Below are 16,552 nucleotides of genomic sequence, written 5' to 3' on the forward strand. Positions count from 1 at the left end.
GATCGTGGCGGGGGCGGGTTTCTGGAAGAACGCTCCCCAGGGCGGCTCCTGTGACGGGGGCTGTTGAGAGAACCGCCCCCGCCGCCTGGTCCTCGGGGCGGGGAACAGCCTCGCTCGGGCCCCCCCCAGCCAGAGGCCGCTGCGGCCGGGGGCGGGCGCGGCCCTTCCCGCCGAGCGCTGGGCAGAGCCGGCCGAGGGGCGGGCCCGGCCCGGGCGGAGGGAATAAAACGGCGGAGGCGGCCGCGAGGCCCGGCCGGTGGCTGCGCTGCCGGGGACGCCTCTCCGCTCGCCATGGCCGCTCCCGCGGGTCGCAGAGTCCCCCTGGCGCTGGGGCTGACCGGGCTGGTCTTCGCCCTCTTCGGCCTCGTCCTGTTCTTCGTCCTGCCCGACGTGGTCCGGGACCAGGTCATCAAGGTGATACCCGCGCCCTGGGCTCGCCGTGCGGGGGGCGGGTGCGTCCTGCGCTGGAGCCAGCCGGGCTGGCGACCCCTTTGCCTTCCCCCATCAAAGGTCCCGCCCCGCTAATATCTGCATCGTGCCCCTCTCGCCTCCAGATCCGCCTTGCTGGGCTCGCTCGAGCTCCAGCCTCCCTGCGAGCTCCAGCCTGCCTGCGTGCTGAGGTGCTGACCGGGCTGATGTTTCAAATCTCCCTCCACTGAGGCTCCTAGAAGTCTCGGGCTGGAAGGGAAGGGACCCCACTAGGTCACCTAGCCTGATCCCCCTGGCAGGGCTGGGGAACCCTTTTCCTACCCAGAAGGGATGGGGGCACACAGGACAGGAGAAGTGGGCTGCAGCTGGCTGGGTAATGACATGTCCCCATGTGGGGCGAAGGGCAGACTACCCCCTGCTAGCCCAGGGTTGATTGACACGACACCCCATCTGTCCTCTCTAGTGCCCCAGGAACAGTGAATTCTGTTCTAGTTAGTCAACTCTTCTGCATTGACCCTGCCAGGTGCTGGCCCCTCTAGCTCCCCCCTGAAATCAATAAGCATTAAAGCTGGTCCATAGAGGATACTAAGGTAGAAAGGAGTCAGTTCTGGTGAGGAGTAAACAAGGTGAGGGGACAAATACTATTGACATGAAGTATTTATGTATGCTCATGTGAGGAGTTGGGCTCAGATGCGCAAATGACAGACTGGGGGGTTCTGGTCAGCCGTGGCTCGTTACCTGAAGCACTCCTTTGTCCCCTTGGTCTGCGGATGGCTTGGTGGGGGAATGAGCAGGGTGGGGGTGTGAGGCTCTTACACTTCCCCACAATATCTTTTTTTTTTTCTCTGCTCCTTGTGCATGTGGTTAAAATTTGCCCTCCTTCCCATCCAGCATTACAGGAGTGATGTCTGGGTGGTGGGGCTCTCTGCTTGCATGCTTCCTCCTGCCCCCCTAAAATGCATTGGTAACATAACCAATTAGGAGTGCTTCAGAAACATGATCTACTTCTCTGTTAGGTGAAAAACTTTGTCAAAAAGCTTTTCTGTCCTGCTTCAGATATGGATAACTTTGGCTGATTGACTTTCAGCTCTTAAAGATGTACTATAGTGAGCAATGCTAATGGACCCCCAAGTCCTAGATAGTAACACTTCTGTAAACTATTGCTGTACTGAGTATTGTAATAAATCATGCATTGCCCCTTATGTGTTCAAAATGCTAACCATTATTGAAGTGAAGGATGCTGTAGAAAGCTCGGGGTTCGTGCTAACAAACTCCTACCTGTGCTGTAGTATATTTTAAGGTCTCTGTTCCCTTCCCAAGCAACACTAATTCTAATTGCTTCGTGACATAACGGCAGCATTTGTTAATGAAAATGAAGTATTTGGTCCATGGGATAGGTAGGTATAGAAGACCAGAAGGTTTCAGAGTAACAGCCGTGTTAGTCTGTATTCGCAAAAAGAAAAGGAGTACTTGTGGCACCTTAGAGACTAACCAATTTATTTGAGCATAAGCTTTCGTGAGCTACAGCTCACTTCATCAGATGCATACTGTGGAAAATACAGAAGATGTTCTTATACATACAAATCATGAAAAAATGGGTGTTTACCACTACAAAAGGTTTTCTCTCCACCCACCCCACTCTCCTGCTGGTAATACTTATCTAAAGTGATCACTCTCCTTACAATGTGTATGATGATCAAGTTGGGCCATTTCCAGCATAAATCCAGATCTCCCCCTCCCCCCCCCCCTCCAACCAGAAGGGTTAGCACAAAAGAAATATAAGTAGACCTCCCAAACCTGAACAAATTAGGGCTATGTGAAAAGCTGCTACATTCCTTTTCCCTGAAATTTCCTGCCTCTACCCCTGTTGGCAACAGTGATCAGGATTTCAAGTTCACGAGAAACTTTGGCATTTCAAAATATGGTTCTGTTTTGAATTACAACAAAACCAGACATTCTGGAATGGTGTTTCCAAACGAAAATTTGGTCTACCCGACCAACCTTCAGCTATGGAGTGAATGACATTGTTTATTGCAACAGTGACACTGCCAGCAGATGCCAGTTTCACTCCAAAGCTGCTGGGGCTCTCAGGGCCTGTGACATGAGGGCAGCAGCCAAACCATGAGTCTGCCCTGGGGCAGAGACTCCGGAGCTTCCCGGCTCGCAGGCTAGCTGTGTTTTATCACTAAGTTTCTGACTAGGTCTCCTGCCAATACTTTACCTACATTCTGCTAGCTCTAATTGGTGGCTGCTGGAATCTTTTCCCCCTGTGCTGTGTAGACCCTCTTTAAGCAGGGAAAGATGATGTTTTAATTAAAAAAAAAAAAAACACCCCAAAAAACCCTTGTGCCTACTTTACTCTAGTGCTACCACTGATGAAGCTGCAATGGTTCAAACTTATCTAGTATAGACAAGGTCATAGAATCATAGGATTGGAAGGAACCTTGAGAGGTCTTCTAGTCCAGTCCCCTGCACTCAAGGCAGGGCTAAATATTATCTAGACCATCCCTGACCAGTGTTTGTCTAACCTGCTCTTAAAAACCTTCAATGACGGAGATTTCACAACCTCCCTAGGCAATTTATTCCAGTGTTTAGCTACCCTGACAGTTAGGAAGTTTTTCCTAATGTCCAACTTAAAAATCTCTCGCTGCAGTTTAAGCCCATTGCTGCTTGTCCTATCCTCAGAGGTTAACAAGAACAACTGTTCTCCCTCTTCCTTGTAACAGCCTTTTATGTACTTGAAATCTGTTATCATATCCCTCCTCAGTCTGGGATCCTTCAGAGACTTTTATATAGCATCTTTCGTAAGTGGTTATGCTGCCATTGAGAATAGATCACTGGAGGGTGACTTTTTTTCCCCTAACAAAGCAGTGTGATTTTAAGTTTCCTCAACTTTTCATTAGGTGTTTTTAAATTTCATTTTGACAAGGGAGCATGTCCTCCTGACTGCATAGGACTTGTTTAAACTTGTGAGGTTAACTAATATAATATAATTAATGGCATCTTTTAGCAGGTTTTGCCCTCAGCATCAAGTAACATCCTGGATGACCCGCAATAATTCTTGTGGCGAAAGATCAACTTTATTGATTGTACTAGGTAGCATGTGTTCCATTACATTCATCTGGATAGAGTCAGAGCTGCTCACTTGACATAGGCCCTATATTGCTCAGAGCTAAAGGAGATTTTCTTTAGCTCAAGTGATAGGAGGCCTGCCCTCTTGGAGCAGGAGGGATCTGAGATGTACTTTTACTGTTGCTGTCAAGTTCCAGTGGTGGCCATGGCATGTGGCTTTGTGATAGACATAAAGCTGTAAGTGGCCATAGATTGTGACAGTATTTAGAGTCATCAGGAAGCCGTACAAGCTAGAGACTTAAATACTTGTTTTATGACACTAGTTTGTTACATTCTAACGCCTTTTAGCCTGGGATTTCAGAGGAGCCAGGGAGTTGGGCACCCAAATCCCCTTTAAAGTGATGGAATATGGCTGTCAGAGTCCCTTAGTCTCCTTTAAAATCCCAACCTTAGGACATGCTATACTTCAGAGCATTTTTATTCCCGTAAAATGCTGACAAGTCACTTTCTTTAGTTTTGGCCGAATCAAACCTTGAGGTGCAGTTCAGCATTCAGGCCATATGTGTTTGGAGTGGGTGAGTAGGTGCCTGTATGGCGCTCACATGACTTGAATACAAGTACCTAGATAGCAGACTCCTGGTTACAATATCTGTGTAATGTGGTGCTGTCCTTACGGGGTGTTTGGTGAAAAATTTGAAGCCTCATCCTGGGCTTTCCCCCTACTAGGGTCCTGGGCGACTGCTCTCAATAGTAGGAAGTGCTCAGCAATGGCAAGTTGCTTGTTGAACTTCCTGAACTGGCAAGGTGGAGCGAGCTTCTTAGGCAGTGGCAGTGGTGGCTGCTGCCGCTTGCTCCTGAGGTCGAAGATCGTCTTAACAGCATATTTAATGCATTGCCTAGGATGCCAGTGAAGTTAATATGCTTGTTATGTAGCAGGTCAAAGATTATAATACCAGGTGCCTGGCAGCAAGAGGTTCTCTTATGCTAAATGGGATTCCTGAACATGTGATGTTGACTTGGGAATCAAGAGTATCTAAGGTCCAGGGAAGAGATAGTGAGATGAACTGGCTGACACTTCAAGATGTGTAGCAAGGATAGCAAGAAATTGGATATTGAGGAGACCTTCCCCCTCCTCTATTCCTCTGCCTCTTACTAGCATGATCTAATTTTAATACCTTATTTCTCCTTCCTCTTATTCCATTTGCAAAATTTATACTTGTGTAACTGATTGAGGTTTGCCGTGATAACAGAGTAAAGGATTCAATATATGCAAGTCTTAATCTTTTAAAATGTTTTTAGACCAGCCGTCAATAACTAGGGCTACTGATTAACTGCCTCCAGGTAGCTTGGGCTCTTTCTTATTTCCCTGAATACCAGCATGAGTAAACCTTAGTATAAATCGGTCAATTATACTTGCCCCTGGACGTTTATACTGAGGCAGTGTTCTACATTCCATAAAAACATATGGAGCACCAGCATGATTGTAGTGGGGTGACTGGAATTGGGACAACCATGAGTGGCAGCTGTCTCAGACTTGCTACAAGGACTTAGTGATTTACTTTGTACGAAATGTCAGCCTCTCGGAGATCTGGCCTTCCTTCGCTCATTCTGTTCTAAAGCTGTGTTGGATGCTCCTCTGACATGTTGGCAGGACGGACTAAGACACCCCAGCATTCTGAGCTGTCAGACTCTGATACACGAAAGGATGTGCGCCCTGGCTCCATCAGGTGCTGCCTGCTGGGTTGCCCCAGAGATTTTCCACATCTAGGAACGTCTTTGTGTGATGCCATCAACTGTAGTTATTTTGTCTCAGTGGTCCTCCCCACACCATGCGTGTTTGATGACATAGGGACAGAAACATGACTTGTCCATCTGTAAGTACTTGTCTTGTTAAGAGGCTTGATCTAGTGAATGTCGGCGATACAAATACTCGACATGGTGATACACTCGAATCATTGGATGAAAGCTGGGTACAGCCTATGCAGAGAGCACCGTTATGACATAGCGGTCATAACATTGTAAAGGAGGTGGCTTGGGGGTCAAATAACCACCTGTATATTAATGAGAAATGTTAATTCTTAGCAGATTTTAATTTAGGGCTGATTCCTGGCTGACCCCTAATTTCCATGATATCGGTCCTACTACTTCACTCTGCCGCTATGATTACAAGGACCCTGGATTTGAATGAAACACTGGCTTACTTAGCAAGCTTGTACTGCTTCTGCAGCCAATGTAGTTGGACAACTGTCTAACAAACAAACGTCATGCAGCAAAACTGTTTAAGTTCAGTGTGTTTTCTGGGCTACAGCTGCCAGGCTTTATAAGCTTTTGAGTAGCTGGTAGAAATCTAAATCCTCCTAGTGGGCCTCGAGCAGGGCCAGCATTAGACTTGCTGGGGCACAGGGTAGCAAATCGAAGTCCCAGTGCATGGGGCTGAAGCCCAGGTCCCTGAGCCCTGCCACCTGGGGCTGAAGCCTGAGCAGTGTAGCTTCATGGGGGGGGGGCCTGTGACATGTCAGTCACCACCTATTATTTGATCACTGTTAAATATTGTCAAATATTCCAGCAAGAAGGTCTTGCGGTAGGCAGTCACCTAAATATTTGATTGCATCATGATACCCCGTTAGGCTGGTTAAATGTCATTTTACTACCTGTTTTGCCATCTGGTGGTTGTGGGGCAAGGGGAGGGGAAGAAAGACCAAATAATTGAATATAAAGCCTCTTATTGCCTGGAATCTTCTACAATATCTTTCTTTGTATAGCAGGCCATAAACCTATGGGGTGGCTTACAAAGCACATTAAACAAGTTAAGACACAGTCCTTGCCCTGAAGAGTTTATAGTCTAAACTGACTAGACAAACCTATAGAAACTAACCAGAAGGCAGTGCAGGAGGGACTTCATTTCATTGTATAACATTTTTTCTGTGCTAAAATAACTCAGTTAAATCTGGGTTTTTGCTAATTATACATAAATATCTATCTAAGGCTAAGCCAAATGGAGACCATTAAGTCTTACTCTTTTTGTTACTGTTCTAGTAAATTAGTGCTTTAAAATATTAGACCATTTTTAACATGTGACCATGTTTGACCAATAGTTGACTGATCAATTATTTTTGGACCAGTCAAATGTCCCAACCCTACGGTAAATGAATCTGAGCTTTTGACCGATATGATTATTGCAGTAGAGGAATCTCTCTGGCTAGCTCCCCAGGAAGTTCTGAAAATGCCATGTGTCCCCATAAGAAGCATTAAGATGGATTAAAAGCTGACAGTTTGATTAGTGCTGTGCAGCTAATGTCCTACTGTTCCTTCCCTTCTGCAATGGGGGCATGCAGGCCAGGGGGTCTGGCATGTGTGCAGTTATCTGCAGCTAGGATGATTGCTAAAGAGTCCTGACTCTTCAGAGTGTGAAACACCCAGAGCTCTGGTAGAGCAATTCAAAGATCCAGACACTTACTTGGATAAGGCATTAAGCATAACCTACATTCTTCCTTCTGTTAGGTCCATGCAACCCCACTGGCTCAAATTTCAGATGTGGCACTAACTATTTCTAAAGTGGGGAAAGGCACTATGGCGCTCAAAGGTAGTTAGGCTCCTAACTTCCATTGATTTCAAGAGCCTAAATACTTTGGAGGGTCTGGGCTTAAGTGTGTCTAGAATTAAAAATCCCCCCCGATCAGTCTGGTAGCTGGAAGACAAATGAACTCCTGGTGTGAGGAGGGATGTGGAGAAGAGAGATCAGATCACTAGGTTGGGAAGAGTCAGATTCACACTTTGGTTTGCTTGATGCACTTGAGTTCACATTGCCAAGTCCTGCTGCAGGACCAGTTGCTGCACTGGCCCATTTTGCTAGCAAGGCAGAGCTGTTTTGGGTTGCATACTGCAGAAATTCAGCAGAGACTGAGTGCTGCAACAATAGAGAACATTGACAGACCATATGCTCTTGTTTTATAACACTAGCCCTCTGGCGGTGGGGAGTGAGTAAATAGCTTGTCTAAGGAGTGGGAGAACCTTGACTGAGTCAGTGACTTGAGTCACTGCCTTGGGGTGGTAGGAGTACCATTCACATATCACCTGGAAGACAGGTGAGCATCTGTTCAGCATTCAGATCCCACTATTCCAAAGCAGAGTGGGAAAATAGACCAGCGTGATTGTCTTGCTTGGAAATATGGCTGTCTGCATGGCTGTGGTCCTAGTTATCCACAAATAATTCAGAAAGACTTCTCGGTGCTTGTCAGCTATTTTTGTAGTAGCTCCAAATCATCAGCAAAAATTAACACCCCCACGTGGAAAGGACATCATGCCACCAGATGAGTCATGTGGCCCAGCATCTACAATGTCCTATGATATTAGATTTCACCATTAAGCATGAAAAAGCAGGCTCAGGAAGTGGAAGATCATCCTATTTTCTGGTATTCATGTGCTTCATGAAACGTCTTTAATCCTCAAATGATGTAACTGTGAACTAAGCAAGACAATGCTCTGGGTTTTTAGGTAGAAAGGCATTTGTTTTGGTTCATAAATCCAATCTTTGCAGTCACATCACATGAAGAGCCACTTGATCCGAAGTAAAACAAATCTTGGTGTGTGCTCAGTAAAACTGCCGCTGTAAGAATCACTGCGTAGTGGCTGTTCTTTTATCTCCTTTCCTATCCTCTGATGCGTTCTTGCAGTGACCCTAAGAACCCTTACCCATCTCGAACCCTCCCAGTGAATGGCTGTCTCAGCTTCCATCCTTCTAGCTGAGGACTGTACGGGGTGAACTTTTAAAACTGTTATTTAATTGGCTGGTAGAGCATCACATTTTTATTTCACTCCCTTCCCCAGGGATGAGCTTGCTGGCTCCATAGCACTGGCTTGCTGCAAATGCAACAAATACTACAAATAGAACTTGCACTAGACTAAAGGGTCTATTGGCTATGGTGCAGGTTGTGTTCAGGAGATGATCTAGCTGGAAGAATCCACTTAAATACTTCCCTGCTCACCTAAATTAATTTAAACTAATTTCTTCAGTACTGGACACATGCAGTCTGACCATCTGCCGGAGTTTGGCAGACCATTTATTGAAAGGTGGTTGGACTTGCTTATTCCAGCGCTATGTTTAGTCACCAGTTTACTAGTCTCCCTTGTGCCATCTTTATCACGGTCTCCAGGGTTCTGGCAAAGCCTAACCCCAGTGTTAATGACTCATTAGCAGAAATACTTCGCAATATCAGCTAAAAGTTTTCTCATGCCTCTGAGCTTTAATGCTGTCTCAACTATGGCATACATTCATGAGGTCTAAAATCTCTTGTAACCTCCACAGTCTAAAACCTCAAACACTTAATCTCACATATTTTATCTGTTGCATAAGATATTTGAAAGCTTGTCTTAATTTGAGGGGAAATCTAACTTGGAGTAAGTCTAGTCCAGATGACAACATTTTAAGTCCTGTTAAAGTGCTGTTGTGCTTTGAGCATTGTTTGTGAATAGTGCATACCAGTTTGGTGGTACAAATGACATTTGCTGTTCATGGTCAGGCCTTTGGGCCACTTAATCTAGTAGCCAGTATCAGAGGATCCAGAATTCATTATACACCTGGTCAGTAGCCAAAGTGTACACATTGCAGGGGCAATTTATTGCTAACTGTCTCAAAGCCTACCTGACTCAGTGGCTTGCCCTGATAGGGCTAATCCTCTGTTTTTGCTAAAAATCCAGTATGTGAATGGTTCAAGCAGTGCTCACTGCTGGCTTTAATACCAGCTGCCTGGATGATTTTGCTGTACACAAGCAACAGTAGATTCTAGTATTTTTATAGAATGCCAGGTTAATGCAAACTACAGCCTTTCTGCTGTATCTGCCAGTTCACCTCAAGCTGCCTTTTGCAGCTCCACAGGGAACTGAGAGCTGAGGACTTCTGCCATCTAATCTCCTCTCTCACATCTGGCCTTCAAGTCACTTGACTCTGGCATCCCTGTAGGTAAAATCAGATATTGACTTACTGCCTAAGGGGGGTGTTGTGAGAGTGAGTGTCTATGAAGCATTAAGTGCTATGGATTGTATACAGGTGGGATAAGGACAGGGTGATCAAGGGAGGCAGAAGAGAGGAGAATACAAGTGGGTGAGGAGTGTGGACAACGGAATAGGGGATGAATAAGATTCCAGAAATGAAAAGAAAGGAGATTTGCTCTTCAGAGACTGAAAAGTATTGACTATAAAAGCATGGGATAATATCACTTTATTCCTTTCTTGCCTTCCATTTATAGGGCTAATGGGTGTAGTGGGGGGTTGACAAGAGAAAGTCCAACTCAAGTGACTCCTTTCTGCTCACCGTTTCCTACCAGATGTCCTATCTCTCCAAGCTCGGGGGTGAGGATGGGGTGGCTGTCTCTAGTACTTATGTTAATATTGCGGGTGACTGTGGATTCTATAGTGGAGGGACTGGAAGAATCTGAATAAAGCAATTTGTCAAATGTGCACAGTCTTCCTCTGGCTGGGGACCTGGTGGAGGGCCTGTCCCTGTTGATCTGAAGGAAGAACCTTCAAAACAGTTGTGCTTTGCTTCTCGTGCTCCTTCAGAGGCTGATGGTAGTCCAAAGATGACCTCTGTCCCACCCCCTATAAAATGAACCCACTGCGTTAGCGTGAGCCTTCCCAAGATACTGTGGCCAGCCCTGTGCATGATGGTGACCACAGTGAATGGGCATTGGTGGGGCAAAAGTAGGGTATCTTTAGAGCTGTTTACATATTGACTGCAAAATGCTGCTCTTAAATAACTGACGCAGATAGTCGGAGCATCTTAAATCCAGTTTAGTAATGGACGTCATGTAAAACTCACATAAATGGGATGCAGAGTTCTGAGCCTTTCATGTGGCTTTCCTTTTTAAAGACCAGTCACGGAACAAAACTGCACAAAGCATGATAGATGCTGAAATTCCTTAACTGATTATCAACACAACTTTAATCTGGTTCCATAAGAGTGTCGAGTTATTTAATCATTTGAATGGAGTTTAAACCTATTTACAAAGGAAGGAAACAAATGAAACTAACCATTGAACAGGCACCAAATCAAATATCAAAAGTGATACTCGTGACATAAAGAAATCTAACTTTACTTGTTGAGAGGCTGGGTTCATTTTAACAGATCCAGCAGAGCAAAATTCCATTCCCAGTCCCTCTTCAGTTTGAGCATTGTGTGCCTGGGGCTTGTAAAGTCTCTGGGGCAAGGATCTTATTTTCATATGTATTTTAATACATAGATGCTGGCCTACAGTGAATATTTCCAGACAACTTACCTGTCTCAGGGCTATTGAGTTAAGGATTTGTAAAATCTCTCATTAAAAGCCCTGGAAATGTTGCTTATTACACCAAAATTGCCTGGTATCCTTAACACAGCAGAGGCATTTTCAGTCAAGGCATCTTTCCTTTGTCTGCCTATCTGTGATCCTTTCTTCATTTGATGCATGCTTATAAAGAAACACCAGACCTTGAACATTCTTGTCGGAATCCGCCTGCTGCCTAGGCACATGTCATGCCACCTTGGATGGTAGGTTGGGACTTGGGTTACAATCGGAGCTCTTGGACACAAGGCTCTGTGTAATCTGGATCTGGTGGAAGTACTTCTCCAATTAGAATAGCTTAAAATCTTGTTGCTTTCTCTAGCACTTTTGCTGTCTGAGCCATGTTACTTAATAGACCCTCCTCCTCTTCCTTATTTTGAAGAAAGAAAAGGAGGACTTATGGCACCTTAGAGACTAACAAACTTATTTGAGCATAAGCTTTCGTGAGCTACAGCTCACTTCATCGGATGCATTCAGTGGAAATTTTGCTTGTCTGAGGACAAACAAGCGGAGTCTTGTAGCTCATGCAGTATCCTTTCTCTTCTGGCTTATGCCTGATTGAGTAGTGGCTGGAGGGGAAACGCCAAAGCTGATGCACTGATGTCCATTTGAAGATGCTCTTGTGCCAAATAGGACTTGACAATTGCAAACAGAGGAAACCACAAGCTATGTCCTCTTGATATCAGATGAGTCCCTGACCGTCGTCAAGCTGTAAAGTTCCCTCTGCGCCCTCCCCAGCTTAGTAGAGTCCAGTGCCCTTTTCCAGATATACCTATGACATGCTTTACCTTGAAGGAGCATCCTGTAACCCCCACATTCCTCATTTTTATATAATTGTGAGCTTGCATAAAACATGCCTTGTAAGGTATCCGGGGAAAGGTTATGATCTGCTGAAAGTCATTTCTCTATCCATACATGTATATCATTAATGCATATGAAGTTGAGAATTGTGTTGTATGGTTGTCACTAAAACATGCTGTAAGCTGGGGAATTAGCTAGATATTCGCTCCCCAGAGGCAACAGCAAGGAAAGTAACTAACGCCCGGGCAGGGTTTCAAACAACCCATCAACAGCCATTGTCCAGCAAGGGAGCTACAATTCAATGACTCGCCTGCATGAGACCACACCAGGGGATGGCTAAACCTTGCCTGGAGACTCAGCAATGCCCTGACATGCCTGGACTTGTGTTTTTTCCAAGCACCTGGACTGAGGGTATAAAACACAGAGTGGACACATCCTGGGCCCTTCTGCCCCCACCTACGCTGCAAGCAACCAGGACTCTGAAGAAGACTGAAGACTCCAACAGAGGAGATTGGCCCAAGTTTAAGGAACAAGCCTGTATATTAAGGACTGAAATATCCAGTGGGGTGAGGAAAAACGGCTTAGTTTAGTTGCTGCCCAGCCTAATAGGGCTGAGAGTTTAGACTGCATGCTTATGTTTTATTTCTTTTGGTAACTCACTCTGACTTTTTGCCTATCACTTTTGTAGTCAATAAATTTGTTTTACTGTTTATCTTTACCAGTGCATTTGTATGAAGTGTGGGGCAGATCTGCTCAGGTCTGGCACAGGCTGGTGTATGTCAACTTTCCGTTACTGAAGTGGTGAAACAATTAATAAACCTGCACTGCCCACCTTGAGCAGTGCAAGACCATATATTCCTGAGGTACAGTGCTGGGAGGATTTGGTTCTCGTGCCTTTCTCTGTGATTAATGAGTGGCTCTGGGAGCATTCGTGCAGTATAGCCAGGTGCGGGGCTCCACATGCTTTTGTGTTTAGTGATCACAGCGCCTGGAGGGGCTTGCTGCTGGTCATTAGCTAGGTATTGAGAGACAGCCCCGGCTGGAGAGCATTAAGGGGGCACAGCGGTCCCACAGTCCCAGGCTGCATCCCCAGGGCGATCCCATTACACATTAGTAGCGAAATAGTCTCGATCCATGCAGGTAGGGTTCCTTGGGGGTCAGTGGGCCTCATGTAGATCACCCTGCAGGATCAATATTATCTCCCTCCTCCAAGCCTGTGTTGCTCTTGCCAGTGCTGCTGACATCTGTACCTCCAATGAGCAGGCTTTTCTGGGGCAGTGCAGTTGTACAAACAAACGTAGCCAAGTTGAATCCAGAGATAGAGGTGCTCTCTCTGGCTTTCCAAAGAATCTTTTTAGGGTCTTGTATCCTGCTGTGGCTGTGGAATTTGAGAAAGAATTGCCTTCCATTCTCATTGGAATGAGGATTCTGCTAGATTCTTATCAGGCTTCAACCTGGATGGCTTGTTGCAGCTCGAATACAGGCAGATTAAAGGGAAGCATGTTGTGGACGCTCAAATTACTGTCTTAGACAAAGCTGCTTATGGCAAAACTGAGAGTTTCCTGTTCTGTTTGTGCCACCTGAGCACCTGTCCTGGCCACTCTGTTTACTTCCACCGCTCTCAGCATATGCTTTAGTTCATGCTGTCTCCCCTTCCCTAGGTCTGGAACAGCCCTGTATGCAAAGGTTTCCCAGAGCTCGGCTATCCCATGCACTCATCTGTGTTGTGATTCGTCCTTGGTTGCATTAGACTGTAAGCGCTTCAGGGCAGAGAATGGTTGGTGTGAGGAAAATTAGTTTGAACAAGATTCTACCCTCCATTGCTGGCTTGTTCAAAGACCGTGTCTGCATTTAGCATGTGTGTGAAAAGTGTGGTGTGAACACTGAGTGTGAGTCAGCAAGCTCTTGTTAAAGTGACTGGAGAAGCCAGCTCCATATATCAAGCTCAATATATCAAGAGCCCACTGTACCTGCATGTGCTGAAGGTGGTAGCACAGTGACCACTAGTTCAAATCCAAAACAGGCACCTCATCGTGCAAAATGGAGCAGCCCCGCCCCCAATAGCCTCGAAGGCCAGGCTGTCTGCATCTCCTTAACCTGCTCTACTTGATCAAGTTCTACTTTATTAAAAAAGGTTAGTTCTCACTAAAGGAATTTGATAAAAGGCCGAGCTCCCAGGTTCACAAGGGGGCTTTAACTGTGCCAAAAAAAAAAAGTTCAGCATATGAAGAGCCTTCTTCCAGTTTAGCCCTTAGTATGACCAGTGTAAGGATCGCTTGTCTGTTCTGTCTTGTACACTTTAAAAGCTGCTCCGTAACGAGTCCATTGCATCAATGACAGTAAAATCACTGTCTTCTGTGAGAGGGAACAATACAGGTGTGATAAAGCCTAGCCCAAATGTCTGCTTTCTCTTACAGAATGTGAGGATTGACCCCAATAGCATCGCCTTCAGTATGTGGAAAGACGTTCCTGTTCCTTTTTACCTGTCAGCCTTCTTCTTTGAGGTGATGAATCCAAACGAGATTCGTCTGGGAGCCAAGCCAGTGGTGAATCAGCGTGGGCCTTATGTTTACAGGTCTAGTATTGCTATTGGCAGAATCACCTTCATACAAGCTGAGCCAAATTGAAGGCTTCACTGTTAGACTTTATTCCTGGAGTTCTGCTCCAGCTTGGTGAAGGTTTACTTGGGGCTGAGTGATGCATCTCCAGGGGGAGGAATAGTTGAAATCCATGCCAGGGCTTCTGTCTCATACATCACTGAACCCAGACAAGGCAAGACAGGGAACAGTTTAAGTCGTCTTTTAATCCTCCAGCTCATGGCTATGTCAATTAAAACAGAGCTAGCTAAGATGATCAAGGTTGTAAGCAGGGCTGAGCAAACAAGAGAGCAGCTAGGAGGCACAGGAGAAAAATGCACGGTAAAAACTGAAGTCTGAAAGCACTACTTTTCTTTTTTTTTTAAACTCTAGCTGTAATACTTCAGGCCAATATTTTGGTTGCCAAACTGAGGTGCACCCCTTACACACACTCACTCTTAACAAGGCTGACTTTTTCCAAAAGTACCAGGCACCTGTCCTCTGAAATCTGGCCTTTTTTAAAGGGAGCAGAACTGTTAAGGAGTACATCCAAAAATCAGTAACTTTTTGAAAATCTTGGCTTTGGTGTGTTTGCAGGGGGAGGCATTAGACCAGATGGCCTTCCATTTGTTAACAGTAATCTTACCAGATGTCCCTGACACAAACTTGTACCCAAAGTCAGTTCAGTAGACCAAGAAAGATTGTGTGGGAAGATTAGCTCTCTTTAATCCCTTTTTGGTTGGGTAGGATTTGGGAGCCTGACTGTATATATACATCGGCGTTACCGTCAGAACTGGCAAGTCAGCACTCTGCTAAAGCCATGTTGACCACCTGTAGGTTGCGATATCTTAACATGCTTTCAGTTTTGAATAGGTTTATTATGAGCCTACAAACTGAATACAGGCAAAGCTGCTTAATATAAATGTGTTTTCCAGCAGATTAGGATTAATCGAGACTCTTGTCCTTTCTCTGCTGTAATTATTGGGTCTCTATTCTTACCTGGCTCACACAATACGAGGCTTTCTTTTGGGCTGCCACTGATTCAAAGTGGCATAATTAGCTAGTTCTCCAGAATCCCACAACGTGCACGCTTTGTGTCACAAACTAAAAACTCCCAGCCCCGGGGGAGCAGGTCTACTGTACTGTATTTGCCACGTGAACGTGAATTGAATCCCGGATCTTAACGTAAATCCGCGTGGGAATTCTGCCAGTTGGACGTGCTAGATGTTGGGTTGATATCCGCCTTGGGGCGGGGTGGGGAGATTAACTCTTACCATCCTGTCTCCTTTTTGTTGGGCTCCCCAGTGAGTAGGGTCATGCATTCCTGCCCCTTGTTAATAGCTGTGATTCGCTGAATTTGTGTGAACTGGTAGTAGACAACTCTGTTCTTTTCTCAGATTGGGGGAGGGGACGATATTCAAGTCACACAAGCAGTTTGCATTTGATTGTCAACTGGTTTGGAAGGTAACTAGCTACTAATAGCAAATAACTGCTGCCATAGATGGGTTCCAGTGTTTCCCAGAATGCATTGATCTTTCAGATCCCTGTCTGCTAGCAACAGAATCTCTCCACTAGCAAAGGGTGTTAAATCAAGTAGCCAGGCACTCTGCTCTTCATCTCAATTCTTGGCCTGATTTTACTTTCTGTTCCCCAGATGACTCCCTTCCTTTAAGTTGCATTTCACTCTGGCTTCCTGTTTGTCTTCTCTGCTACATATCCTGCCTCCTCCCCTCTGCTTTTCACTCTTCTGCACAGGATTGTACTAGAGCTGGCCTTCTGCAGTTCAAGAAGTGCTTCAGGACTGCTCTTTTATATCAGACTGAGAACAGCAGAGAGGTGGCCAGTTATAATGGCTATATTCCCACCGCAAATCTCATCCCAGACTCCCCATCCCAAGCCAAATCTCTTGAAATGGTTCCTACAGAATATGTCATGAAGTGCCGGATAAGCACCTATTCCTCTTGCAGAAGAGAACCTAATAGCAACTTCAGCCATGGAGTTAATGAAGCCAGAACTGAAAGGGCACTAGTGATGTGCTAGCAAAACCTTAGCATGTTGTGTGAGCTTTGCTCTGACTCCAACCCCCATGCTGCAGGAGATATGTAATCTGGAGTTGTTGGAGAAAGTCCCCCAATGACTACTTATGCCTGGTGGGTTTTTGTTTTTGTTTTTTTAAAATAGAGAGTACAGGTTTAAAACCAATATAACGTTCCATGATAATGGTACAGTTTCCTTCCTGGAATACCGGAGGTTTTACTTCCAGCCGGACCTGTCTCACGGGATGGAAGAGGATTACATTGTTGTGCCAAACATCCTTGTGATGGTAAGACTACTTTAAACTCCAGAGGGGTTTTA

At 45.5% G+C, this 16,552-nt stretch overlaps 1 protein-coding gene across 2 annotated transcripts in view; it reads left to right on the forward strand.

Annotated features, from left to right (window-relative positions):
* The first annotated feature begins 164 nt into the window (after window positions 1-164).
* Window positions 165-16,552, forward strand: part of SCARB1 (scavenger receptor class B member 1) — a 36,972-nt gene continuing 20,584 nt past the window's right edge. The window contains exons 1-3 of one of the 2 annotated variants that reach the window (XM_027831742.3): window positions 165-414; window positions 14,039-14,196; window positions 16,379-16,520. In XM_027831742.3, coding sequence (XP_027687543.2) covers window positions 292-414; window positions 14,039-14,196; window positions 16,379-16,520 — 423 coding nt within the window. In that variant the 5' untranslated portion in view covers window positions 165-291. The remainder of the gene's footprint in view (window positions 415-14,038; window positions 14,197-16,378; window positions 16,521-16,552) is intronic. The other variant, XM_037878759.2, reaches the window with a different exon arrangement.

This window comes from Chelonia mydas, chromosome 15 (genome assembly GCF_015237465.2).
Source record: "Chelonia mydas isolate rCheMyd1 chromosome 15, rCheMyd1.pri.v2, whole genome shotgun sequence".
In the NCBI taxonomy this organism is placed as follows: Eukaryota; Metazoa; Chordata; order Testudines; family Cheloniidae; genus Chelonia; species Chelonia mydas.